Source organism: Apiospora aurea (genome assembly GCF_038362705.1).
Source record: "Apiospora aurea strain CBS 24483 chromosome Unknown utg000009l_segment0_segment0, whole genome shotgun sequence".
Lineage (NCBI taxonomy): Eukaryota > Fungi > Ascomycota > Sordariomycetes > Amphisphaeriales > Apiosporaceae > Apiospora > Apiospora aurea.
This window is the reverse complement of record NW_027117396.1, coordinates 2387722-2413859: the sequence shown is the minus strand read 5'-3', so window position 1 is coordinate 2413859 and position 26138 is coordinate 2387722. Positions and strand designations below refer to the sequence as shown.

The 26138-nt window shown below is 56.1% G+C and overlaps 2 protein-coding genes across 2 annotated transcripts; both read left to right on the top strand.

The window, feature by feature from the left end:
- Positions 1-1234: 1234 nt before the first annotated feature.
- On the top strand, positions 1235-14442 carry PG986_013873 (uncharacterized protein; the record flags this gene model as incomplete). Its single annotated transcript, XM_066850095.1, has 2 exons — positions 1235-2603; positions 2657-14442. 2 exons carry the CDS (start codon positions 1235-1237, stop codon positions 14440-14442), a joined length of 13155 nt encoding a protein of 4384 aa, XP_066694238.1.
- Positions 14443-14485: 43 nt separating this feature from the next.
- Positions 14486-24156, top strand: PG986_013872 (uncharacterized protein; the record flags this gene model as incomplete). Its single annotated transcript, XM_066850094.1, has 2 exons — positions 14486-15649; positions 15724-24156. 2 exons carry the CDS (start codon positions 14486-14488, stop codon positions 24154-24156), a joined length of 9597 nt encoding a protein of 3198 aa, XP_066694237.1.
- Between the last annotated feature and the right edge of the window lie 1982 nt (positions 24157-26138).

Genomic DNA, 26138 nt, shown 5'->3' with positions numbered 1-26138 from the left:
GCGCTAACCAAATACCCGGCAATGTTGGTTGAGTTGCCAGGTCCAGACCCTGGTCGGAGCCTGCTACTCTGATTGGTCCAAGATAAAGAGCACTGCCAGTGCGGAGTATGTAAGCTGACATCTGCAATCGAAACCCACCAAACCCTCGCTGCTTGCTGCATGGACGCCGAATGTGACCAACTCGAACGATATTTGCGGCCAGGTTATCAACGATCCAAGCCCGGGGTGTGGTACCTTGACTTGTGCCTACAAGACCCTGGTCGCATCAAGCTTCCTATCGCCTCCCTCGGCATAAGCTTATTGCCTTGTAACCAGGACTCTATCGCCGGCACCATGGCTGGCTCTGATTGGACACAGACATTCCCCTGCTTCAATGGTCTTCAGCCGCATTCTCAGCGCGTCTTTGAAGCCATTGAAGCATTAGAGGCCTGCAACGGAATACATGCTGGCTTTATTGCTGTGAAACGTCTCTCTATACTGAGCATTGTCCTCCGGCTTGTCTATACTGTGAACCTCTTTGCATGGAACTAGAGCCATCCACCTATTTGAATTAGCAAAACGCCCGAAGAAACGACCATACATATCTTGGTGCTCGTGCCTGGCTGTAAGCCTACCTTGCCTCTGTTGTTATACTTACATTCGCTCTTAGGCCATTTATTCCAAGTGCATTCAAGATGGCATCACTTTCTATCGACTGGCTTGATAGTGCGGCAGGAAGAGTCACTTGTCACTTCCCTGTGCGAAACGACGGTGTCATTGGTGACGCGGAGTCATGCGCTACCCAACAGATCCAGATAGGGGAAACGGGAGCCGGCTCAAACATCCTCGCTCATGTGAGGACTGCCTGGGCCCTTGTCCTACGTCTCTATTCAGGAAACGAGGGGGTAACCTTCATGGAAGCTGCCAAGACGCAATGTAATGGCTCTGCTAATATGAGCAAAACATTGCGGCTTGTCTTGCTTAAATTGTCTCCTGATAGACGTGTATCCGAGATTTCACATCAAGCCGGCCAGCTGGAGTCTCAGGATGCTCCGGCCGTTCAAGTCGATGACTGGAACATGGTCAATGGCATGAAGTTACCATGCAATACGCTTGTTGCCAGCGACCTCGCCGTCACCAGTGAAGGTAAGCGGGAGATTCATAAGAACGTATGTCATCTGACCTGCCTCCTCAGCTGTAAAATCCACCTCTAATTCTATCCAAGTTTCCCATCATCCTCACTCTTGCTTCCACCATGGACTCCCTCGAGATATCATTTCGAACAGGCCATCTCTCTGTCATGCAGGCTCGAAACTTGGGTCAAGTCGTTCAATTTGCTCTGGAATGCATTGTGCAACAGCCGGAGGTTTCCGTCCAGGATCTCGACGTCTTACCACCTGCCCAGCTCGACCAGATTCGTTCATGGAACGCTAACCCCCCAAAATATGTTCCGGAGTGCATCCACACCCAATTTCTGCGATTTGCTTCGCTCCAGCCCAACGAAGTGGCTGTTGATGCCTGGGATGGGCAGCTTACGTACTCGGAGCTCGGAGCACTTTCGACTCAGTTGTCACAGCAACTCCGAGCCCTTGGTGTTCAGAAAGGGGACACCGTCATGGCTTGCTCCGAGAAGTCCAAGCTTGTCGTCGCAGCTTGGATGTCCGTCTTCATGGCTGGTGCGGTCTTGGTACCGGTGGATATGCAACAGCCACTGGCACGGCTGCAACAGATAGTCCAGGCTTCCAATGCTGCCGCCATTATATCGACCCCGGGATGCCTTTCCACCACCGGAAAGTTGCATGAAAAGGTATTGACGATCGACCAAGGTCATATGGATGCATCACCAGGAACCGAACTGGAAGCACCAGTTGTCCAGCCTGAGGATACTGCGTACATCCTCTTTACGTCTGGGTCTACCGGCAAACCCAAAGGAATCACTGTACCCCATGCCGCATTCTGCTCAGCGGCGGCAAACGTGGCGTCTATGAACACCGTCGGTCGTACCCTTCAATTCGCATCGTACAACTTTACACCTGCCATCTACGAGATCCTCGTGGCCATTTGCACAGTTGGAACCTGCGTTTGTGTACCTTCGGAGCACCAAAAGGCGAACGACCTGGTTGCTTTCATGAACCAGACCCGGGTTGAGTGGGCTTGTCTTGTTCCCTCGGTATTGCGCTCTCTGTCGCCCACCGACATCAAACATCTGAAGACCCTGCTGGTGCTGGGAGAGCCTATGAGCCAGGCCGAAGCTATGCGCTGGAGGTCCTGTATGGCCGCCTTTTACGCGTACGCCAGTTCTGAGAATGCTCTGGTGACCTTCAACCACAGGCTAGGCGAACTGAGCGACGTCCGAAACGTCGGTCATTCGTATGGCAGTTGCTGGCTGGTGGACCCTTCCGACCACAACCGACTGGTGCCTATCGGGACCGTGGGCGAGGTTTTGGTCTACAGCAGCTCCACGGCGTCGTCGTATCTGGACATGTCGGAGATGACAGAATCTGTTTTCGTTCGCAGCGCCGCATGGATGCCGACGCCCCGTGAAGGGTTCCGATTTTGTCGGACGGGAGATCTGATGTATCTCAACTCCGACGGGAGCTTGAGCTTTAGCGGCCGCAGCGATAGTGAGTCATCCCGTGTAAGGGACTCCAATGCAACATGGCTAACATGAATATAGTGATGGTCAAGGTGAGGGGGCAGAGGGTGGAGCTGCTCGACGTCGAACAGTCCATTCTGGCGACAAATCGAGTAAAACAAGCCGCCGTCTTTTTGCCCAGCCTGGGGAAATGCGCCGGCAAGTTGACTGGCTTTCTTGTCCCCAGAGAGCCGTTTCCGGAAGAAAAACAAATTCAACAGGGACCTATCACCTTCATCCCCGAAGAAGCCTCTTTGGAACTGCTACAAGGGCTTGAAACAGCCCTTCGCGAGCGCATTCCGGAATATATGGTACCAACCTTATGGATTGTCGTCAAATCGTACCCGTTAACCATCACGGGCAAGCTTGATCGTCACTCGCTGCTGCAGTTTCTTCAAGACATGAGCACAGATACCTATGAGAGAGTCTTTATGGCAGCATCTGGCGGCCCAATTGAGGAGCCCATTGGCGCTGTCGAGCAGAAGCTTCAGACAATCTGGGCTAAGATACTTCAGATCGAACCCTCCAAGATCGGACGAAACGAGTCGTTTTTGAACCTTGGGGGAGACTCAGCCTCTGCCATGAGAGTAATCTCGATGGGCCGACAGGATGGAATGCTCCTTACCGTGGCTCATGTCATTCGCTGTCGAACCATTGCCGAGCTTGCCAAAGTGGTATCTCCTCTACCCAAGGATACGAAGATGCCGGCCCGAAAGCTCAAAGCGCTAGTCGGGAGCGCTCCCAGCCCGCAGGGCGTCGATGACGGGTACTTCCATGGCGCTCGCGATGCAGTCATAACTGACATCGAGAGTGTGATAAGATGCTCCCCTATGCAAGAGTCTCTGCTTCTCAGTCAGGTCAAAGAGGACGGACAATATGAATGCTCCTTCACGTTCAGGCTCTCCACGCAGGACACCCTGGACTGTCAGCAGATAGCAGATGCTTGGCAAGGTGTCGTGAACCGGCACTCAATACTCCGAACATACTGCAGGGAGAGTGCGTCACGGCCTGGCGCGTTTGAGCAGGTGATACTTCGAAAGTTCGAAGTCGGACCGACCATGTTCGACTTTCGAAACATGCCAATCGATGCCTCTGCCGTCCTCAAAGGGCACAAGACGACGAGGAGGCATGACCAGCCTCCCCACGCCATGACAATCTGCCGTCGAAGCGACAAGGAGTTCCTTATCAAGTTGGACATCTCTCACCTTATCTTCGACGGATATTCCATGCTTATACTCATGGGAGATCTTATAAGTGCCATCTCCCACTCACTTCCCGACTCCGTTGCAGCCTCTTACTCTACCTACTTGGACTTTCTGGAGGAAAGCGATTCGAGAGAATCACTTGCTTTCTGGAAGAGGCGCCTCTCAGACCTCGATCCTTGTACTCTTCCGCAGACGACAACCTACAAGGTCGCCGACGAGACAAACAAGGCTCTGGTCTATACAAGACAGTCGATGCCGGACTATGGCGAACTTCGAGAATGTGCGAGCAAACACGACGTCACCGTGGCTGCGGTACTGCAATTCGCCTGGGCGCTAGTTTTGAGCCGGCTCCTCAACCGGCACGACGTGGCCTTCGGGGTTTTGACATCGGGACGAGAAGCCCCAGTGGACGACGTCGAACAGATCGTCGGCCCTCTGATCAATGTCCTGCCCTGCCGATGCGATGTATCAAGTGACCTGAGCGTGCGCGACGCGATCAACTCGGTACAAGAGGATGTGCTGTCTGCGCTCTCGCATCAATACGTACATCTGGGGGAGATACAGCACGCCTTGGGGTCAAGTCAACCCATCTTCTCGACAGCCATATCGATCCTCCCGGCCTCCAATCTGAGCAACAGTTCCAGCGGCCTTCAAATCGAGATGATCGACCAATATCAGCCAACTGAATTTGACCTGACGCTGAACTTCTCTGTCACCGAGACCAGGCTGACACTAGACCTCGGACATTGGAACAACCGGATGTCCCAAGCCCAGGCTGACAGCATTCTGGCAACGTATTCTCAGGCAATCCATTCCATTATGGGCAGCCCAAAGATGCGGATCGGTCAAATTGACGTTCTCAGCAGTCGAGATAGATCGCAGATCATGAAATGGGCGGAGCAGTCCATGGAACAACCAGTGGAGCACACCATGCACCAACTTATCAGCGCCAAAGCCTATGAGAGTCCGGAATCAGAAGCCGTATCATCTTGGGATGGCACATTTACCTACCGCCAAGTTGAGGAGCTTGCGGATCTATTAGCCCTTGAGCTACTGGGCACTCACCCTGACCTGGAACGTGGCTCTTTCGTTGCTATATGCGCTCGGAAGTCCAGATGGGTCATAATTTCCATGCTGGCTGTACTCAAAGCCGGATGTGCCTTCATTCCCCTCGACCCTTCCCATCCGCAAGACCGTCTAGCCAATATTCTTACCCGGTCTTCGAGTCGGTTGGTTATTGCAACTGAAGAGACGCAGTCCATATGCTCCTCGCTCGGTCCGGCCCTGTTCGTCCTTAGCCCAGACCGCATCGTCAGCCAAACCAATTTGCCAGACCAGAAGAAAGCTTTACCGCAGGTTTCGCCTCAAGATGGCGCCTATGCCATCTTCACTTCGGGCAGCACGGGACAGCCGAAGGGTGTCGTGATTCAACACGTCGCCTTATGCTCCAGCATGGAGAGAGTGATGAAGGCAATGCATTTCACATCGGACTCGCGCGTCCTGCAGAACACGACTTACACCTTCGACGGGTGCATCGCCGAGATCTTCTGCACGCTGCGCGCAGGCGGCTGCATCTGCATCCCGTCCGACCACGACCGTACCGACGGTCTCGCCGCCGCCATGGACGCCTTCCAAGTCTCCTGGGCTTTCTTCACCCCGTCCCTCGTGCGCACGCTGCAACCGCATCAGGTCCCCTCCCTCAAGACCATCGTCATTGGCGGCGAGCCGGTGGCGTCTGATGTCACCGAGGCCTGGGCGCCCGCAACCCGACTCATCATAGCCTACGGGCCGACCGAGTGCACCGTATTCAGCACCATGCTTGAATTCACGACGGATACGATTGACCATGCCAACATCGGTTACGCCATCGGGTCGGCGGCTTCTGTTGTGGAACCCATGAACCCCAACCGGCTGACTCCCATCGGCGGCATCGGGGAGCTTGTCATGTCTGGCCCGATCCTGTCTCGTGGCTATCTCAACGACGCTGAGAAAACGGCAGACTCCTTCGTGTCGGCCCTCGACTGGGCGGAGGACACGAGAACCCGGTTCTATTTAACTGGAGATCTGGTGCGCCTCAACGCAGATGGGACTCTCTCATTCGTGGGGAGAAAAGACTCCCAGGTCAAGCTTCGTGGGCAGAGAGTTGAACTGAGCGAGATCGAGTACTCGATGTCTGCAAGCGCAGCTGTTTTACTGCCGAGGCGAGGTCCTTTCAAAGACGCCATCGTGGCCGTCATTTCCCCATCACCGGTGCTCGCGGAGCCCGAGTCTGGTCCCCCGGTCGTCATCCACACGACGCGCAACGAAGAGGCTTCGGCCCTTACGGAGAGGCTGTCCGACGAGGCCCGTCGACGTCTCGCTCCCTACATGGTGCCAAGCTACTGGATTGTCGTGGAGAAGTTGCCGTCTCTCTCGTCGGGGAAACTCGACCGGAAGCTTCTCGATAGGTGGCTCTCGTCTGTGTCTCTCGATGGCTACGCGAAGATTGTAGGCCGCCCAAACCTGGACTCCACCGGCGCCAGGGCGGAGGAGAATGGCCTTATTGCTGCCATCTCGGGGCTGCTCAACAAGCCTGCAGAGATCATCAACTTGCGCAGCTCGTTCATCGCGGCCGGAGGTGACTCCATCTCGGCAATGCAATTGACCTCGCGTTGCCTGGCTTTTGGCTTCCGACTGAGCGTTCGCGATGTGCTTCAATCAACATCCTTGATCGCCTTGTCCACCAAGATGGTGCCGGTCCTCCGGGATGTCGCCGTGTCCAAGCCCGACGACTTCTCCGACGTCGCGTTGGGCCTAAGCCCGATCCAGAGACTGCACTTTGGATTTGCAGGCGACGGCATGAACCACTTTAACCAGAGCTTACTGTTGAAGGTGCTGGCAAGCCATTCTGCAGAATCTATCCGAACCGCCTTGTTGAAGATAGTCGAAACCCACGGCATGTTGCGGGCGAGCTTCCGGCGGACCGGTGCTGTTTGGACACAAACAATCCGGAGCTCAGTGCACCAATTCCTGGACTTCGAGATGCTGGAAGCTGCCTCCATGGATGACGTGTTTGCCATCAACGCCAGACGGCAGCGCGCCACCAGCTTTCAGGCGGGGCCCCTTTTCGTCGCGACGCTCGTCGCGGCGCCAAACGGACGATACCTGTCCCTGATTTGCCACCATCTGGTGGTCGACCTGGTGAGCTGGCGCATCATCGCCGGAGATCTGCAGGACCTCCTGCTTGGTCGCACTATCGCGCCTGCGTCCATGTCATTTCCTGCCTGGGTCGAACGGCAAGAGGCGAGGCTTCTCGGGCGCCCTGAGGAAGGGCCGATGCAGTATACCAGCGACCTGGAGTACTGGGGCATGGGATCGGAGTCCAACTGCTACGGGTCCGTTGAATACACAATGGTCACTCTCGGCCCGCGAGAGACTAGCGGCATGTTCGACGTTGCTGCGACAGTTGCCAACGTGGAAGTGGTCGACATGATACTCGCGTCTGTACTTTTGGCATTCAAGAAGAACTTCCCCGATCGCCCGGTCCCTTCTGCATTCAGCGAGCAGCACGGCCGAGACGCTGGATCCGGTGACGAGGATCTATCACGTACAGTCGGGTGGTTTACTACCATAGCCCCTGTCACCGTGGATCTTTCTGAAGCGACCACAGCAGTTGAAGCACTCAAGCTGGTGAGAATCGCTCGGAGGTCCGGGGCCGAGCGTGGCCGGATCGAGTTCGCTCGACGGTATGGGCCACCGGGGGATAAGTCCGACATGAATCCCTACAGGATGGAGCTCGTGTTCAACTACTTCGGTCTCCAACAGCAATTTGAATCGTCGGAGTCCATCTTCGAGCCCATTCGCTACGGCGACGAGGCGCTCATCAATAACGATCCCTCGCTACCGCGACTGGGTCTCTTTGAGACTTCCGCCATGATCATCGATGGCGAGCTCGCAATCCACACCAGCTTCCACAAGAACAGCCAGAAAAAGGAGAAGATCCAAAGTTGGATCAGCGAGATAGCCGAGACAATGAAGCATATGATCACGGTTACTCAGCAACTGCCAGCGCTTTTGACTGTCGTCGATTTCCCGAGGTCAAATCTGCTTCAAGGTGAACTGGAAACGACGGTGCAGCGGCTTGGTGACAGCGTCGCGCAAGGCGACGTGGAGGATCTCTACCCTTGTACCCCAATGCAGCAGGGAATTCTGATCAGCCAACAAAAAGACGCGGAACAGTACGTTACCCGCCTTATCGCCAAGATTTCCGGTGCTGGCGACTCGGAGCTGGACATGCACCGACTTGCTCAAGCGTGGGCACGCGTAGTACAACGCCATCCCATCTTCCGCACTCGCTTCATTGAGAGCGAGGGCGATCACTTCTTCAACCAGGTTGTCGTCCGCGATGGGAAACCCAGTGTCTCCTTCGTGGGCGAGGGCGTCTCCGACCCCGTGTTGTTCCTCAGGACATGGAGAAGCGAGACCTATCACTCATTTGATTCGCCACATGAATTGGCGCTCCTCAGAGATGAGGGCGGTGGGGTGTATGCTTGCCTTCTCGTAAACCACGCCATAGTCGATGCACACTCGTGGACTATCGCCATGAACGACCTTGTTGCCGCTTACCAAGATACGAACCATGCAGCTCGTCATGGTTCCAGCGTGGCGGGATACGGATCTTACGTCGACTTCCTGCAAGGTTTGGACGTGAGGCGTCAGATTGATTACTGGAAAGGCTACCTGGAGGACATCGCTCCCTGCCTTTTCCCATACTTGCAGCAATATGTGTCTAAAGTCGCGAACTCGAACCAGACCATCGTCGTGCCTTTCGACGAGGTGTCTGGTGCTGTCGAGAGGCTGTGTGTTGAGAATGACATCACGCTGTCGAACGTCTTCCAGTTGATTTGGGCTATCGTAATTGGCCTATACACAGGTTCCGATGATGTCTGCTTTGGCTACATGACCTCGGGTCGAGACATAGATATGAACGAGGACGCGCAGCAGATTTGCGGGCCGATGATCAACACCCTGGTATCCCGCGTCATGCTGGACCGCGACCAGCCCTTACAATCGCTCCTCAAGAGAATCAAGGAAGAATATGCGGATGGCCTTCCGCATCAGCACGCGCCGCTCATTGACATCCAGCACGAATTGCCACTCACAGGCTCCAGGTTGTTCAATACCTCGATGTCGGTTACTCGCCGGGGTTCGTCGAAAGATGCGTGCGGTCCCATAACTTGGGAACCCATGTCCATCTACGATCCCACCGAGTACGTGTGCTCCCTCAACGTTGAGGTTGGACATGGGTCCTTGGGGCTAGGGTTCAACTACCAGACTGCTGCCGTGTCGGATCAGATGGCCCAATTCGTAGCCGATGCGATCAAGGCGATTCTACTGGATATCCTGGGCGACGTCAACAAGCGTCTCGGGGACGTCGAGCTCCTGGGTACCCTCAACCAACAACAGGTGCAGCAGTGGAATGCCGAACCGTCGCCCAAAGTCGATCGCTGCGTCCACCACATTGTCGAGGACATGGTACGGAAGCATCCTGATCACCCGGCCGTGTGCTCCTGTGACCTCGATCTGACCTACTCGGAGCTGGGCCATCTTTCCGATCGCCTGGCCTGGGAGCTGCGTGGCCACGGTGTCGGCCCCGAAGTGCTGGTGCCGCTTTGCTTCGAGAAGTCGGGCTGGCACGTCGTCACCATGCTCGCCGTCATCAAGGCGGGCGGGGCCTGTGTGGCTTTGGATCCATCGCACCCCCAGAACCGCCTCAGCGAGTTAGTCCGGAGCACTGGCGCCCGGGTCCTCGTTGCCTCTACCCAATACGCGACGCGGTTTTCCGATGTTGTTGACCATGTCGTCGTGGTAAACAGCGAGACACTCTCATCCATGCCCTCGTCGGGCGTTGGCCTGCCTAGCGAGGCGCTTATCGCACCGGAAGTGCAGCCACGTAACGCAGCTTTCGTGGTATTTACGTCGGGAAGCACAGGGAAGCCCAAGGGTATCGTGCTCGAACACGACGCACTCGCGTCGAGTTCGCGGACCCACGGCGAAGCGATGCGAGTCGGCAAAGACTCAAGAGTACTGCAATTCTCTGCATACATGTTCGACATCAGCATCATGGATCTGTTCACCACGCTCATGCGAGGCGGGACGGTCTGTGTCCCGTCCGAGTTCGAGAGGATGAACGACCTGGGCGGCGCGCTCAAGAAATACCGAGCCAATTGGGCATGTCTCACCCCTACCGTGGCCAGCCTCCTCACCCCGCAAGAGGTCGACGGCGTGGACTTCATTGCCCTCGGGGGCGAGCGCGTGCGCAAGGAGACGGTCGAAACCCTGGCGGACCACACGTGCCTGTCGTTGATCTACGGACCGGCCGAATGCTGCATCGCCATGGCCTGCAACGTCGGCGTTTCGGCCGACGCGGACCCGGCCAACTTTGGGGCCCAGGTCGGCGCTTTCATGTGGCTGGTTGACCCGGCCGACTACAACCGCCTGGTCCCGGTCGGCAGTGTGGGCGAGATCCTCATCGAGGGCCCGCTGCTCGCCCGAGGATATCTCAATGAGCCGGAGAAGACCGACGCGGCGTTCGTGGTAGACCCGGCCTTCGCGACACGCAACGGGCGCTCCGACAGGAGGATGTATCTCACCGGCGACCTCGGCAGATACAACCTCGACAGCTCCGTCAGCTTCGTCAAAAGAAAAGACAGCCAAGTCAAGGTCCGCGGCAACCGGATCGAGCTGGGAGAGATTGAATATCACCTCTGGAACCACACGTCCATCCGGCATGCCGTCGCGATGATGCCTTCGAGCGGCTTCTTGGCCGGGCGCATCGTGGCCGTCCTATCGCTGCGTGCGCTGGAGCCTCCCAATGCGGAGCGGACGCCTCTTCGCCTCCTCGAACGCGATGAGCTCCGTCGATCCGCGGCCGACGTGCAGACGATCAAAGATGCCATCTCCAGCCAGCTGCCCTCGTACATGATCCCGAGTACGTGGCTGGTGGTCCAGCGAATTCCGCTCAACACCTCGGGGAAGATGGATCGCATGCAGGTCAAGACGTGGATTGAGACGCTCGATGCCTCGGAGTATGGCGATCTTCTTGATAGCGAGGCGCAGTCTGGTCATTTTCTCAAACCTTCGAGCCCGATGGAACAGCAACTGGCCCAGGTCTGGGAGCGCGTCCTCAACCGGAAAGGCTTCGGCAGCGCCAGGTCCTTCATCAGCCTCGGCGGCGACTCCCTGACCGCCATGCAAGTTGTTTCCCAGAGTCGAAAGGCGGGCATCGCCGTGAGTGTCCAGGACGTCTTGCGTTGTCAATCTCTTGCCGAGCTTGCCTCCCTGGCCACCTGCTCGGAGCCCCGCGCGCGCCTGGTGGATGAAACGCCCAACGTCCTCTTCGACCTCTCGCCAATACAGAAGGCGTACTTTGAGGCGACACCTGAAGGGCCGAAGAAGTACAACCAGAGCTTCTGCGTCACGGTCAATCGGCCTGTTACCAGCGCGCAGCTGGAGGCCACTGTCCGGAGCCTTGTGGAGAGACATTCCATGTTGAGAGCACGTTTTGTCGGCGACTCGCGTGGGCAATGGCAGCAAATGGTCACGACGGAAGTCGCTTCTTCATACCGGTTAGAGAGGCACGGGTTATCATCGGAGGCAGACCTGCCTCCAGAAGTAACGCGCCTTCTCGACGGCGCTGGTATCGATATTGTCCATGGCCCTCTCATTGAAACACATCTGCTTGATACGGAGGGTGCCGATGGGCGCTTATCAAACCAGCATCTCTTAATGATTGCTTCTCATCTCGTGGTGGACTTGGTTTCCTGGCGTGCCATACTGCATGATATGGAAGAGGCCCTGAGTGACGGTCTGACAACTAGCAGGCTTGATAAACCCATATCATTCCAGACCTGGAGCCAGTTGCAAACCGAATATAGTGAGGCGAACCTTTCACCTTCTACCGCCGTCATTCAAGACATTCCAGTTCCAGATTATGACTACTGGGGAATGGCGGAGGCAACCAATCTGATGAGCGACGCCAAGTCGGTATCTTTCACCCTAGATCGTGCTAGCTCCCTCGCCATCCTCGGTCCGGCCAACGAAGCTTTGAAGACGGAGCCAGTGGAACTGATGATGGCTGCCGTATCACATGCTTTCCATCACGTTTTCAATGATCGAAACCCACCTCCCCTATTCAGCGAAGGTCACGGCCGGCAAAGTTGGGATGGCTCAATTGACGTATCCAATACAGTTGGGTGGTTCACCACGCTGGCACCTATCCACATCGGCGCCACCCGGGACATGCTCGAAGCCGTCCGGCGCAGCAAGGACGTGCGGAGGCGAATGCCCTTTGACGGATGGGCATTCTTCTGCTCGCAGTATCTGAACGAGCAAGGGCGCCAGGCCTTCGGCTGCCACAAGAGCCCGGAAGTGACCTTCAACTACGTCGGCAAGTACCAACAGCTCGAGCGCCAAGATGCCCTCTTCGGACGGGCCGGCGCGCTCGACATGGCAACCGAAGCCTTCAACTACGCCGCTGACATGCCGCGCACGGCGCTCCTCGACGTCTTGGTCGCGGCGCAGCCCGAGGCGCTCCAGTTCAGCTTCGTGTTCAACGGGCGCATGCGACACCAGCAGTCGATACACAAATGGGTCAAGCAATGTGAGATCGTGCTTCAAGAGATGGCTCTGAGGTTGCCCACTTTGGCGGCCGAGCTGACGCTTGCCGATATGCCGCTTGTAAAACTCGACTGGGACAATCTCGCGCACATCCGAGAGGCCGTCCGGAGCAGGAAGCTGGAGGAAGCCAACATTGAGGAGGTCTACCCGCTGTCTTCGGTACAGCAGGGCATGTTCCTGTCGCAACAGAAGGGTTCGGGCGCATATTCCTTTTTCTCCGTCGTTGAAGTCACCCCCAGCGAGTCTCGAGCGCCCGTTTGCCCCAACAAGCTGATTGCGGCCTGGAAGCAGGTCGTCCGGCGCCATCCCCTGTTCCGCACCGTCTTCCTGGACGACGTAGGCACCGACGGCTCCTACCACCAAGTGACGCTGAAAGACACGCATATCAACACCTCGACGATGCACCATCTCAAGGCCGAGAACGTCGTTCAAGCTCTTTCGGCTTCGACCTCGGCGGAGTTTTCGCCTGAAATGCCGCCCCATTCTCTCACCATCTGCACGGCGGAGGACACCAACTCGGTTTTCCTAAGGATAGAGATGGACCACAAGATTGTCGATGGCTTCAGTATTGGAGTCATCATGACAGACCTCCTTCAAGCGTACGGCAGTGAAGGGCTGATGCCCACTGGCCCTCGCTACAGCGCTTTCGTTGGGACGAGTCCTTCACAGCCAAAGACCTCTCAGCTGGAACACTGGAAGCAGTATCTTCATCAAAGCGAGCCTTGCAACTTTCCCCCTCTGCTTGATAGAAAACCTGGCGAACAATCAGGAGGACAGCAAACCGTGGGGGTGAATCTAGGCATCGCCACCGCCGAGATCCACGAGTATTGCCGGAGGACGGGCATTACGCTCTTCACCTTGCTGCAGACGAGCTGGGCCCTAGTTCTCAAGGCTTTCACGGGCTTGGATCGGGTCTGTTTCGGCTACCTGTCGGCAGGTCGTGACATCGATGTTCCTGGCATCGACACGATGGTCGGCCCCGTCATCAACATGCTGGCCTGCAGCGTGGATGTGGCAGAGGACCGACATATCCACGACGTACTCCAGCAGTGTCAGGCCGACTTGCTCCGAAACCTAGAGTACCAACAGGTCTCGCTGGCGGACGTGCACCACGCCTTGGGCCTGTCGAGCGAAACCCTCTTCAATACCATCCTGTCGCTGCAGAAGTCCAAGGACGAAACCGTGCCCCGCGGCCCGATCAAGCTTCGCCGCGTCGCCGGCACGGACCCTACCGAGTACATGATCGCCGTCGACATTACCGTTTCCGACAACGATTTCGACGTCGAAATGGCGTTCCAGAGGTCCGATATCTCCCCGGACATGGCGCGGAGCATATCGACGACCTTCGCCCAAGCGATTCGGTCGCTCCTGCAAGACGGCCGCCACACCACCATCCGCGACATCGATCTCGTCTCGCCGGAGAACGTGCAAGACCTCCGTCGGTGGAACGACCACGAGCTCGAGGATCTCCAGGTGCGCGTAGATGCGGTGGTGGCGGCGCAGGCCGAGCTTACGCCCGACAAAGAAGCGGTCGTGGGATGGGATGGCCGTCTGACCTATGCCGAGCTCGATGGTGCTGCGAGCCGCCTCGGACGTCTCCTGAGGTCCCGAGGTGTAGGGCCCGAGACGATTGTCCCGTTCTGTTTCGAGAAGTCGGTGTGGACGATCGTGGCCATGCTTGGCGTTCTCAAAGCCGGAGGGGCTTGCGCGGCGCTGGATCCCGCGTATCCACTGGAGCGACTGAGAAGTATCGTCGCCGCCACTGACGGTTCCCTTATTGTCTGCTCTATGGCTACGGAGTCCACTGCGAAACCTCTAGCGGATGAAGTCGTCGTCATTTCACCTGCCATGCTCAACGCCCTACCCACTGGCGATGAGTTGGAAATAGGGGGCAGTCCCTCCGACCCCGCGTTCGTTCAGTTTACATCCGGCAGTACGGGCACCCCCAAAGGGGATCGTGATTGAGCACCATTCCTTTGCTACCTCCTCCAAGGCCCATGGAATGGCAATGCACGTGGATTCGTCGACACGGGCAATACAGTTCGCATCCTACACGTACGACGTAAGCGTGGAGGAGATATTTACCGTCCTGCAGCTAGGTGGAACGGTCTGTGTTCCTTCCGATAGCGAGAGGCTGGACGATATCAATGCTGCCATTGCCCGTTACGGCGCGACCTGGGGAGACTTGACGCCTACTGTGGTCGCTCTAATCAAGCCCGATCTCGTCCCGTCGCTGAAGACTATCTGTCTCGGCGGAGAAGCAGTTCGGCAGGACGTCGTGGATACTTGGGCAGGCAAGGTAGACCTGATCAACGGGTATGGTCCAGCCGAAGCCAGCGTGACCTGCGTATGCTCCGAGGACGACCTCGGGGGCACCATTGAGGCAGCCAATATCGGCGCTGGTGTTGGCTGCAGGACCTGGGTTGTCGATCCGGCTGACTACAACCGACTCGCGCCAGTCGGTGCCATCGGCGAGCTGCTTATCGAAGGCCCCATACTGGCCCGCTGCTATTTGAAGGATCCGCAGAAAACCGCGGCGTCATTCGTGGAAAACCCCGAGTGGGCGTTTGGCGACAAGCCTATGCGCTTGTACAGAACGCGGGACTTGGTTCGATACACGTCCGAAGGCACGCTGGTCTTCATTGGGAGGGCCGATTCTCAGATCAAGATCCGAGGCCAGCGTGTCGAGTTGAACGACATTGAATGGAACATTACCCGCCAATCCCAAGTCCAGAATGCGGTGGCGTGCTTCCCCAGTCGTGGCCCTTGCGCCAAGCAACTGGTCGCGATTGTGGCGATGAATGACGGGGAAGCAAGCGGAGAGCGCAAGGACAAGGACGCAATATCCATCATCCAGAACGCCCGAACCGCGGGCTTCGCAGCGGACGCCGCTCAATGGCTTGCCAAATGGGTGCCGAGTCATATGGTTCCTCAAGTCTGGGCCGTGGTCGATTCCTTACCTCTGATGGCGTCGGGGAAGCTCGACAGGAAGAAAGTGGACTCGTGGGTCGCGGAGATGCCTCCATCGGTATATGACAACCTCCGAGGCCTGGCAGCCCAAGCATCGTCCAATACACCGGCGACACTGGCGGAGCGGCAGATCCAAGAACTCTGCGCTTCGATTTTGAATAGGACGCCTGACCAAGTGCCCCTTGCCAAGTCCTTCCTGAGCGTGGGGGAGACTCCATCTCTGCCATGCGCCTCGCCTCGCGAGCCCGCACGGCCGGGTGGGCGGTCACGGTACAGAGCGTGCTGCGCGCGGAGTCCATCCAAGCCATTGCCCAAGTTGCCAAGCCCATCAAAGGAGCGACGACGGCCGAGACCCTCAAGGCCGAACATATCGACTGCCCCTTCGACCTTTCTCCCATCCAGAAGCTGCACGTCAGCGCCTACCCCGAGGGCGAGAACCATTACAATCAAAGTATGGCGCTTCGCTTGCGCGGCGATGTCAATACTGCCTTGCTCCCGGATGCCATGACGGCGGTCGTGGAACGGCACTCGATGCTCCGGGCACGGTTCACTAGAGCAGACGATGGGCACTGGAGCCAGAGGATCACCAACGACGCTCAGAGCTCTTTCAAGCATAATCATTACAAGATCGACAGTATCGGTGAGATGGGGCATCCAGCTCAGTGCCTTGAAGAGAGCCTAGACATACGCGCCGGTCCAATGCTCCAGTCAGCCGTCTTCGAGATATCCGGCAGGACAGACCCCATCCTGTTTCTCGTTGCGCATCACTTGGTGATTGACTTGGTCTCGTGGCGCATCATACTCGACGATCTAACCACTTTGCTCACATCAAGTACTGTCCTCCGACCTTCGCCATTGCCTTTCCAGACTTGGAACTCGGCACTGGATGCCCATCTCGGCCATGCCTCTACACCTGTCCCATTCGCCGAGCACGTGATGGAGCCTGCCACCCTCTCGGACTACTGGGGGATAGAGAATGAGGATAACACGTTCGCCAATGCTTCTCGCGAGACCTTCACGTTACCTACTGCTTTGACAAGCTCGCTTCTTGGCCCATGCAACGAGGCCTTCTCAACCGAAACAATGGACATTCTTCTAAGCAGTTTGGTGTTCTCGTTCTGCCAAACATTCAATGACCGGCCTTCGCCCATGGTGTATAACGAACGCCATGGGAGGGAAGGCTGGTCGCAAGCCCTCGACGCCTCCGAAACGGTCGGCTGGTTCACGACTCTGGAGCCGTTCCACCTTGACGTTGACCTCCAGTCAGGTCTTCTCCGCAATCTCATCAATACGAAAGACACACGACGAGCCATGAAGTCCAGAGGCTTGCAGAACTTCCGCAGCCTGGTCGATACCGCGCTTTCAGCCAGCCCAGTCGTGGAAGTCCTCGTCAACTTTCTGGGGCAATCGGGGCCCCTGGATGTCACCGACTCCATCTTCAGACCTCTTGGACATGCCCCTCAGTGGGCCGACGTATCCATGACTGCAAAGAGGGACTCAATGTTCGATATTGAGGTCGGCGTGGTGGAAGGACAGCTTCAAGTTCGATTCTTGTTCAGCAAGCATATCCGCCCGCTGGATGGTGTCCAGCAATGGATCTCTGCATACCGCGGGGCCCTTGAAGGGCTCGTGGCAGAGCTGCAGGCGTCTACGTTTACATACACCCCCAGCGATTTCCCGCTCGCTAAAGTATCCTACGATGCTATTCAGTCCGTTATATCCCATATAATCCCGTCAAAGGATGTTTCCAGCCTCAGGAACGTCGAAGATGTATACCCCTGCAGCGCAATTCAGCAGGGCATGTTATTGAGCCAGGGCAGATCTTCCGGTCTATATCGATTCCATCTTGTCTGCAAACTTGCGCCGCGCCTTGGAGGCGAGGTCGATCTCCATAAGCTACAGAAAGCCTGGGCACAGGTGCTTGCCCGCCACGCCGCACTCAGAACCATTCTCGTCGATACGACCGACTCGGCGTCGACATTCCATCAGGTCGTTCTCCGAGAGATCCAACCAGAGATAGAGGTCCTACAATGTGACCCGAACGATCCGGCCTTCTTGTCGCAGTCAATTTCCAAGCCTTCTCTGCGGGCTGTCGAATCGTTGCCGCATCATCTCCGTATCTGTCGCACCGGTGAGGGCGAGACTCTGATCAACCTTGAGATGAGCCACGTCCTGACCGACGGCAACTCAATGACTATTATTCTCGAAGACCTGCTCCTGGCCTACGATGGCAAGCTCTCGACTGAGGGACCACAATACGGGGACTACATCGCGTTCCTAAATTCCCAAGACCCGTCCATTTCTATGGAGTTCTGGAAAGATTACCTGAGAGACGTGACGCCGACTTGTCTTTCGTTCCCTGCTGCAGGTGAAGTGCCTCCAGGATCCTTTGAAGTCCATCCTGTCCCGTGCGACATGTCCATGGAACAGCTGAGCGCTTTCAGCCAGGCCAACGGCGTGACCATCCCCAACCTGCTGCGCCTCGCGTGGGCCTTGGTTCTCCGGGCCTACACTGCCAATGATGAGGTCTGCTTTGGGTACCTGGCTTCTGGCCGTGATGCTCCGGTTGAGGGGGTGTCCAGAATTGCCGGGCCGTTGATCAACATGTTGATCTCACGACTGTGCCTCGCCGGTGATGCTACCGTTATGGAAACTCTACACGCTGTCCAGGAGGACTACGCAAAAACGCTACCTCACCAGTATTCCTCGTTAGTTGAAGTGCATCATGCACTTCGGGACAGACTGCGCGGTAGCGTCTTGTTCAACACCATCATGTCCATCCAGAGGAAGGAGGATACGGTAGGGTCTAAAGACTCCCCATATAGCCTGGACCTCACACCACTTGAAGGCAACGACCCGACGGAATACGACGTGGTGGTTGGCATTGATCTCACGCCGACCGAAGTTCTCGTGAACCTCACTCATCAGACAGACAAGCTTTCGTCGCTGCAAGCAGGCTACGTCGGTACCACCTTTACCCAGATCCTGCGCCAGCTCATCACCGACCCCGGAGCTCCTATAGAGAGGCTCAATATTCTGCCGCCCGCCCACGAAGAGCAGCTGGCGTCTTGGAACGGGGACCCGACACCAGCGGTCGAGGCCTGCGTGCACACCACGTTCAAGGCCTGGGCCGAGCAGAGGCCTGACGCGGCAGCCGTATGTGCGGCCGACGGATCGTACAGCTACGGCGAGTTGAACTCAGTTTCGCAGAAACTCGCCCTGCTACTGAGAGACCGGTTCTGCGTGGGGCCCGAGGTGCTGGTCCCGCTGTGCTTCGCGAAATCGTCCTGGATGCCGGTCGCCATGGCGGCCGTGCTGAAGGCCGGCGGAGGCAATGTGCCATTGGATCCCTCGCACCCGCGCGCGCGCAAGCAAGAGATATTGGCAGACATCGGTGCTACCTTTGTCATCACGTCGGCGGAGAATGCGCACTTGTTTGACGGTTTGGTGCCTGCGCTGGTCCTCGATCAGGGGCTCATTGACAGTCTCGACCCGGTCCCCGCCATTTACACGATATGTCCAGAGGTCAAGCCGCACAATATGGCCTTCATCGTCTTCACATCTGGGAGTACCGGGCGACCCAAGGGTGTCGTTCTGGAGCACCGCAGCATCAGCACATCCTGCGCGGCCCATGGTAGCGTGCTCGGCGTCGGGCCGGAGTCCCGGGTTCTCCAGTTCGCGTCGTACATTTTCGACATCAGCATCCAGGACCACTGGACCACTCTGACACGGGGCGGCTGCATCTGCATTCCTACGGAGGAAGAGAGGATGAACGACATTGCCGGCGCGGTGCGTCGCATGAATGCCAATTGGATGTTCCTCACGCCGACCGTCGCGAGTCTCGTCAACCCCGTCGAGATCCCTTCTATCAAGACGCTAACCCTGGCTGGAGAGGCCGTGACTCAGAACAACCTCGACCAGTGGTCCGAGGCCGTCCGACTGAATATCTGCTGGGGCCCCGCCGAGGTATCTATCCACTGCTCCTGGAACGGGCCGGTCCAGCCCCAAAGCAACCCGGCCAACATTGGCAAGCGACTGGCAAGTCGGATCTGGGTGACGCAGGCCCAGGACCCGAACCACCAAGTACCCATCGGCTGCGTGGGCGAAGCCTGCGTCGAAGGCCCCCTCTTGGCGCGCGAATATCTCCACGACGCCGAGAAGACGAGCAAGAGCTTCGTGACCAACCCGGCCTTCATGAAGGTCGAACCGTCCGACCCTCCCCGGCGCATGTACCGCACGGGCGACCTGGTGCGCTACAACACCGACGGCAACCTGACGTTTGTGGGCCGTCGGGATCACCAGGTCAAGTTGAACGGACAGCGGCTGGAGCTGGAGGAAATCGAGTTCCACCTACGGACACACGAGGCCGTCGGCCAGGCCCTCGTCCTCGTCCCCGCGTCGGGCTCGGCCGCTAAGCGACTGGTGGCCGTGGTGGCACCCTTGCACCACGCGGCTGAAAGCGACACTGCACCCCTACAACTACTGGACCGGGAGGAAGTCATGCGATGCAATGCCGAGAGCAGCCGCTTCAAAGACCACCTGTCTGCTCTCGTTCCAGGTTATATGGTTCCGTCGGTGTGGGCAATCGTCAACAAGATGCCGCTGGGGCCGACCGGAAAGCTCTTCCGCAAAGAGGTCGCTCAGTGGGTCGACACCCTCGATATAACTTCCTTGCAAAACCATCGTCGTTCGGCCCAATCCAAACAAGAGTTGGTGGGGCCGTATGCTGAGTTACTGAAAGGGCTCTTGTCGAGCATCCTGGGAATAAATGCTGACGAAGTGGCCGGCGATAGCCACTTCTTCCGCCTAGGAGGTGATTCCCTGTTGGCCATCAAATTGGCGGCGGCGGTCAGAGGCCGTGGTCTATCCATGACGGTCGCTGACATCTTCCATTCTCCTATACTTGCTGATCTATGTCTGTCAATACAAGTCATGGATCGGTCCAAAGAGGAGGTGCCTTACAAGCCCTTTTCATTCTACCCCGCGGCCGACGCAGAAAGCATGCTCCACGATGTTCAGTCTGCGTATGAGTTGCGTCGGGAGTCCATTGAGGACATTCTTCCCTGCACGCCACTCCAAGAAGGCTTCATGGCATTGTCCCTGAAGAATATGCCCTACGTCGCGAACCACGTCTACGCATTCCCCGAAGACGTCGATGTCGCGAGCTTCATGGCCGCGTGGGCTCAAACATACCAGGACGTCCCCATTCTCCGCACCAGATTGTGCGAGACGGATGCCAGCGGAGTCGTGCAAGTAGTGGTTCGTGGACCGCTCGAGTGGCACACCATCCACGCCGAGAGCGCCATTGACGACTCCGTCGGCGACGCCATCCACCGCATGAGCCTTATGGACTTGGGCGCATCCCTTGCCCGCGTCGGGCTGATCCAAACGGCCGGAAAGCCGTCACACTTCGTCATGACGATCCACCATGCTCTTTTCGATGGCTGGTCATTGCCCTTGGTCTTTGAGCACGCGATTAAGCACTACGACAGTTTCCGACAAACTTCAAAAGCCGCAGTTGACCATGTGCTTCGGGTCAATTTCCATGAATTCATCAAGAGCATCAACGGCTTGGATCGCGAGGCCGCCTCGAAGTTTTGGATAAAGCAACTTGATCTTCCCGAGATGCCACGATTCCCCGCCTGCGAAATAAAGCCCGGCGTATACCCGCTCGCCGACGACTTTGTTGATCAGGAGCTCGGCATCGTCACACCGGACCCAAACCAGGCGGCCACCTTGCCCAATCTCCTGCGGGGAATCTGGGCCCTCCTAGTTGCGTCTCATACCGGCTCGCAGCACGCCCTCTTCGCCGAGACCCTGGCCGGCCGCAACATCCCGATCGATACGATCGACTGCCTGGCGGCCCCGACCATCACCACGATCCCCGTCGCCTTGCCGGTGGATATGAATCTTACCAGCCGCCAATACTTCTCCCGCATCCAGTCGTGCTACGCCGAGACCATCCCGTACGAGCATTTCGGGCTGCCGGCCATCTCGTCTCTCAATAGCCAAACGAGAAGGGCCTGCGACTTGCGGAACCTGCTCATCATCCAGGTCGGTCGCAGCCAGCCGGTGGTCGCCTGGGAGCGGGTCGAGAACGCCACCCCCGAAAACGGATTCCTGACCTACCCGCTCGCGCTCGAATGCCACGTCAACACGGACGCGCCGACGCTGCTGCGGTTCTCCTACGACTCCGCACTACTCTCTCGCAGCGAAGTCGAATCCCTTGCTGACCAATTCCAAACCATATTCGACCGGGTTTCGGCTGGTGATTGTCATCTATGCGACCTGGTTTCTCTTCAAGACGACGAGCGCCTGGGGAGCGTGGTCAGATCCAACACAGACGCAACCCACAACCAGCCAAGTCATGGAATGGTTCGTGATACTACGACACTGGACCTTGAGAACGAAGGACTGGGCCGCGTCAGAACGGAACTCAAAGCCCTCTGGAACAAGATTCTGGGAATAGACACGGAAAGTATCGATAATCACACGAGTTTCTTCGACCTTGGAGGTGACTCGGTCAAGTCCATGCGGCTAGTGGGCGCTGCCAGAAAGACGGGAATGGCCATCACAGTCTCGCAGATCTTCCAGAACCCCACCGTGGACGAGATGGCCATGGTCGTCTCCGCCGTTCCGGCCGCTGCTTCGGCCGCGGCCACTTATAAGCCGTTCTCTGCGGTGGCGCCATCAGTGGACATACGCGAGGTGGTCGACCGCACACACCATATTCGCTCCAACCCCCAGGCCGTGGTAGAGGACGTCTACGCGGCCACAGACTACCAGGACTGGGCCATCTCCCTCGGCCATCGGCGATCCAGAGGCTACATCAACTACTTCCGCCTGGACTTCGACACCCGCGGCTCCGCGGACGCCATGCGAGCAGCCTGCCAGCGCCTCGCGGACCACCACCCGATCCTGCGCACCGCCTTTTCCGGCTGGCAAGACCAAACCTTCCAGGTCGTCTTCCGCCCAGCCCCCGTCGAGTTTCAGGCGGTCGCGCGCTACGAATGCATCGAGGAGTCCGCCGACGTGGTCCAGGACGTCATCGACCGCGACCTGGCCCGCGCGCTGCCCCTGGGCGAGGTGCCGACCCGCTTCCTCTTTGTGCAGCGGTCGGCGCACGCCAGCACGCTCGTGGTCCGCCTCTCGCACGCGCAGTACGACGGCTTCTCGCTCCCGTGCCTGCTGCGGGACCTGCGGGCCGCGTACGAGGGCCGCACCCTCTCCGCCCCGCCGCCGTTCTCCTCTTTCGTATCCCACATCCGCGACCGCGCGCGGGACCCGGGAGCCGCCGCGTTGTGGGCGGCCTACCTCCGCGGGAGCAGGATGACCGAGGTGGTCGGGCGCCGCGCGCCGTCTACGGGTGATGTGCTGAACCGGACCGTTTCCCGCCATGTCCCGGCGCCGTCGCTGCTGGCGGGGACCACGTTCGCCACGGCGCTCAAGACCTGCTGGGGTCTGACGCTGTCGCAGCTGTCCAGGTCGACAGATGTGGTCTTTGGTTTCATCACATCTGGGCGCGCGGCCGCGGTCCCTGGCATCGAGTCCATCGTCGGGCCATGCCTGAACATCATCCCGGTCCGTGTTCGGTCGGACACCGGCGACCTCCAGAGCATGCTGCAAGATATGAGGTCTCACGAGATGGCGTCTCTACCGCACGAGACATTTGGTTTCCGGTCGATCATTAACCACTGCACCGACTGGCCCAGGTGGAAACGGTTCAGCTCCGTGGTGCAACACCAGAACCTGGACGACCCGATCGACGGGAGCATTCCCTTCGCGGGCGCCACTGGCGAGGTCGGCAACCATCTACCACCCCACGAGGGCGCGGATGTCTGGGTCTGGAGCTTCCCCCAGGCCGACGGAACCTTGAAGATCGACCTGCAATATTCCAGCTCAACCATGGAAACAAACGTCGCCGCAACGATGCTCGACACGCTTTGCTCCTACCTGAAGTTGTCAGCAACTGACAGTAGCCGGCTGTCGACGCTCCCGCAGGCTGATGCCAGTACACCCGTCGTGGTCCCATCTACCACCATGCCAGACGAGCAGAACGAACCTGCTACAGAGAATACCAAGTTCTCTTCCCGCGCAGTGGCTCTAACAGCGGCTGCATGGAGAGCTCTGCTAGGCGTACCGCCGCCGACATCGCCGGAAGCCACCACGACCACCAACTCCGAGCCACCGACCTCGTCTTATCCGAGCCCAACCACCGTCGCGTCTGCCGCATCCGTCGGGAGTCCCTCGAAGCTGCCATCTTCCGATTCCGATGCTGGTTTGAGCGACAGCCAGACGGATTTCTTCTCGCTCGGGGGCGACCACGCGCCCATGACGGCCATCTCCGTGTCCGGGATTTCGACGCCACTTACCGAGGTCACCAACCTCAGTTCTCCCGCAGAACCTTCCACAGCGCGGTTTGGCAAAGGGACCCCCGTCGGAACAGGCGGTCCAGGGAAAACAACACCTGCATCTAAAGCCGCTGCGGTTCCACCTGAGTCCAATGTTTCTCTGTGGGCGATGTTGCAGAGTCTTGGCCTCAGCCTCGACCCGGATGTCTCGTTCTTCGCGCTCTGCACGTCGGCCACGGCCGAGGTGCAGCTATCGGCCCTTTTCAAGGATCAGGGGCTGTCGTTGGAGGTGGAGGACGTTGTGGCCCAGCCCACCATTCGGGCGCAAGCTGCTATGGTGGAAGCCATGTTGAACTGATCGTGAAATCGATATCATTTGCTACTACGATTTTTGGGGCCAAATTGGCGAATGTATTTGTTTCTTTGGTGGCGTTATGGTTATGATGTTGAGTTGTTTTGTGAGTTTGGGGGGGTCAGGCTATGATACCTTTTGAGTCGATAAGATGCAACCCCTATCGGCTGCCCCCCCTCAAATGACCCCTCCAGATTTCAGATGATTTTAGAGCCCCTAAGTAATAACAACAGTATATAAAGGGGTTAAATCTCACTCGTTTATTAATTAAAGTAGATTAATCTCTTCCTCTTTTTTCCTCTTTTCACTACTATTAATATAATTAAAGAAGCTCGCATTATTTAAGCGGTCTAAGCCGTGTTAGCCGGCGGAAGCATTAACTGTGCGGCTAAAGACTATAATATTAATAGGGGCACCCTTCGTAACCGATTTAGGGGTTAATATTTAAAAAAAAAGTAGGATAAAACTCGGTAATTATTTACCTTTACGGAAGAGACTTTTTTAATTAAATAAGCTTTTTTCTAAGCTAGCTTAGGCTACGTACCTACGTATCGACTTTTTCGCATATATACTTAACGTATCCTCTTTATAAAAAAGTCGATTACTTTATCGGTAAGCGATAAGTATACCGTTTTTTAAGACGTTATCCGGCCTTTAAAACTATATATATTAAAGCGATAAATTTTCGGCGCCTCGTATATATATTAAACGGGGCCGTGCGAGGGTTTTTTAATCGGCTTAATACTATTATTATTATAAGTATACCCCCTCGATTTAGATTTAACGCCGATAAAGTAAGAACTACGATAACGATAAGAGAGGGTATTATAATAATCGGTTTTACCGCCTATTAAAGTTTAATACGAAACGACTCGGCTAATCACGAGTGGGTGACTATTTTAAAGTGTATTAATATTATTAGTGATATTTTACCGCCTTTAATTATATTTAAAAGCTAATCGGTCTAGTAATAGTAATTCTTTTAAAAAAAGGATAAAATTAATTGCGAATATAAAGACTAAGCCTTTAAAGCGTTATTAAAAAAATAAACTTTTAATTTTATAACCTTAAAATGGCTAAAAAAGATCTTTATCCCCTTAATTAAGCTTAATAACTTTAATTAATAAAAGCTTTTAATTTTAAATAGATATAGAAGTTATATTAATAATAATTTTATATTAACGGCGTTAAAAGCTAAGGTATAGCTCTTTTACTTACTATTATACAGCTCCTATATACTTTAACCCTTAAATATTAGCTATTTTAAGGTCTTAAAAAAAGGTTTCGAAGGGAGCTTAACCTAGTATACGCCGTTATTAATAATAGCTACGTTAAAAAAGGGGATTTCTTTTAAGCCTAGGCTAAAATACGTAAAATAGCCTTTACCTTTAAGGTTATCGCTAGTGAATAGGTAATAATTAGTATTTACCCCTTTAATATCGATAAGCCGATAAATAACAGGCTTCGTCGCACTAATATAATGCGAGCTATCGATAAAGTTATCGCCGCCGAAAATGCGCGCCAGCTAGCTGAACCGAAGACTAGAAGGATCGAAACGCTTAAAAACAGCCGGCAGGTTAAAAATTTAAGGGTTACGATACTTAGTACTAATATTACTACCGGTGATTTAATTAGGAGATTATTATAAAAAAGCTCGGTAAGAGTATTAATAATTTAACGGCTTAAATCGGCCGGTTAAAGTAGGAAAAAGCCGGTTTAAAGGTAGATTTAAAGAAAACAAAATCTTAAAAGAAGAAGAAGGTCGACGAGGACTTTAATAAGGGCTTTATATATATAATAAATATTAAGGAGGTTTAAGAGGACGTTAAAAAAGGAAGGCCAAGGAAGAGGCCGAAAAGGCCGAAAAGGCGCGCCGATGAGGTGGTGGAAAATGATATAAATCGAGCTAGTAGTGAAGGTGATTATATTATAATGCGCACCAGCCGAAACAGGCCTTAAAATGTAGTGTGCGTTGTTTAATTAACCTA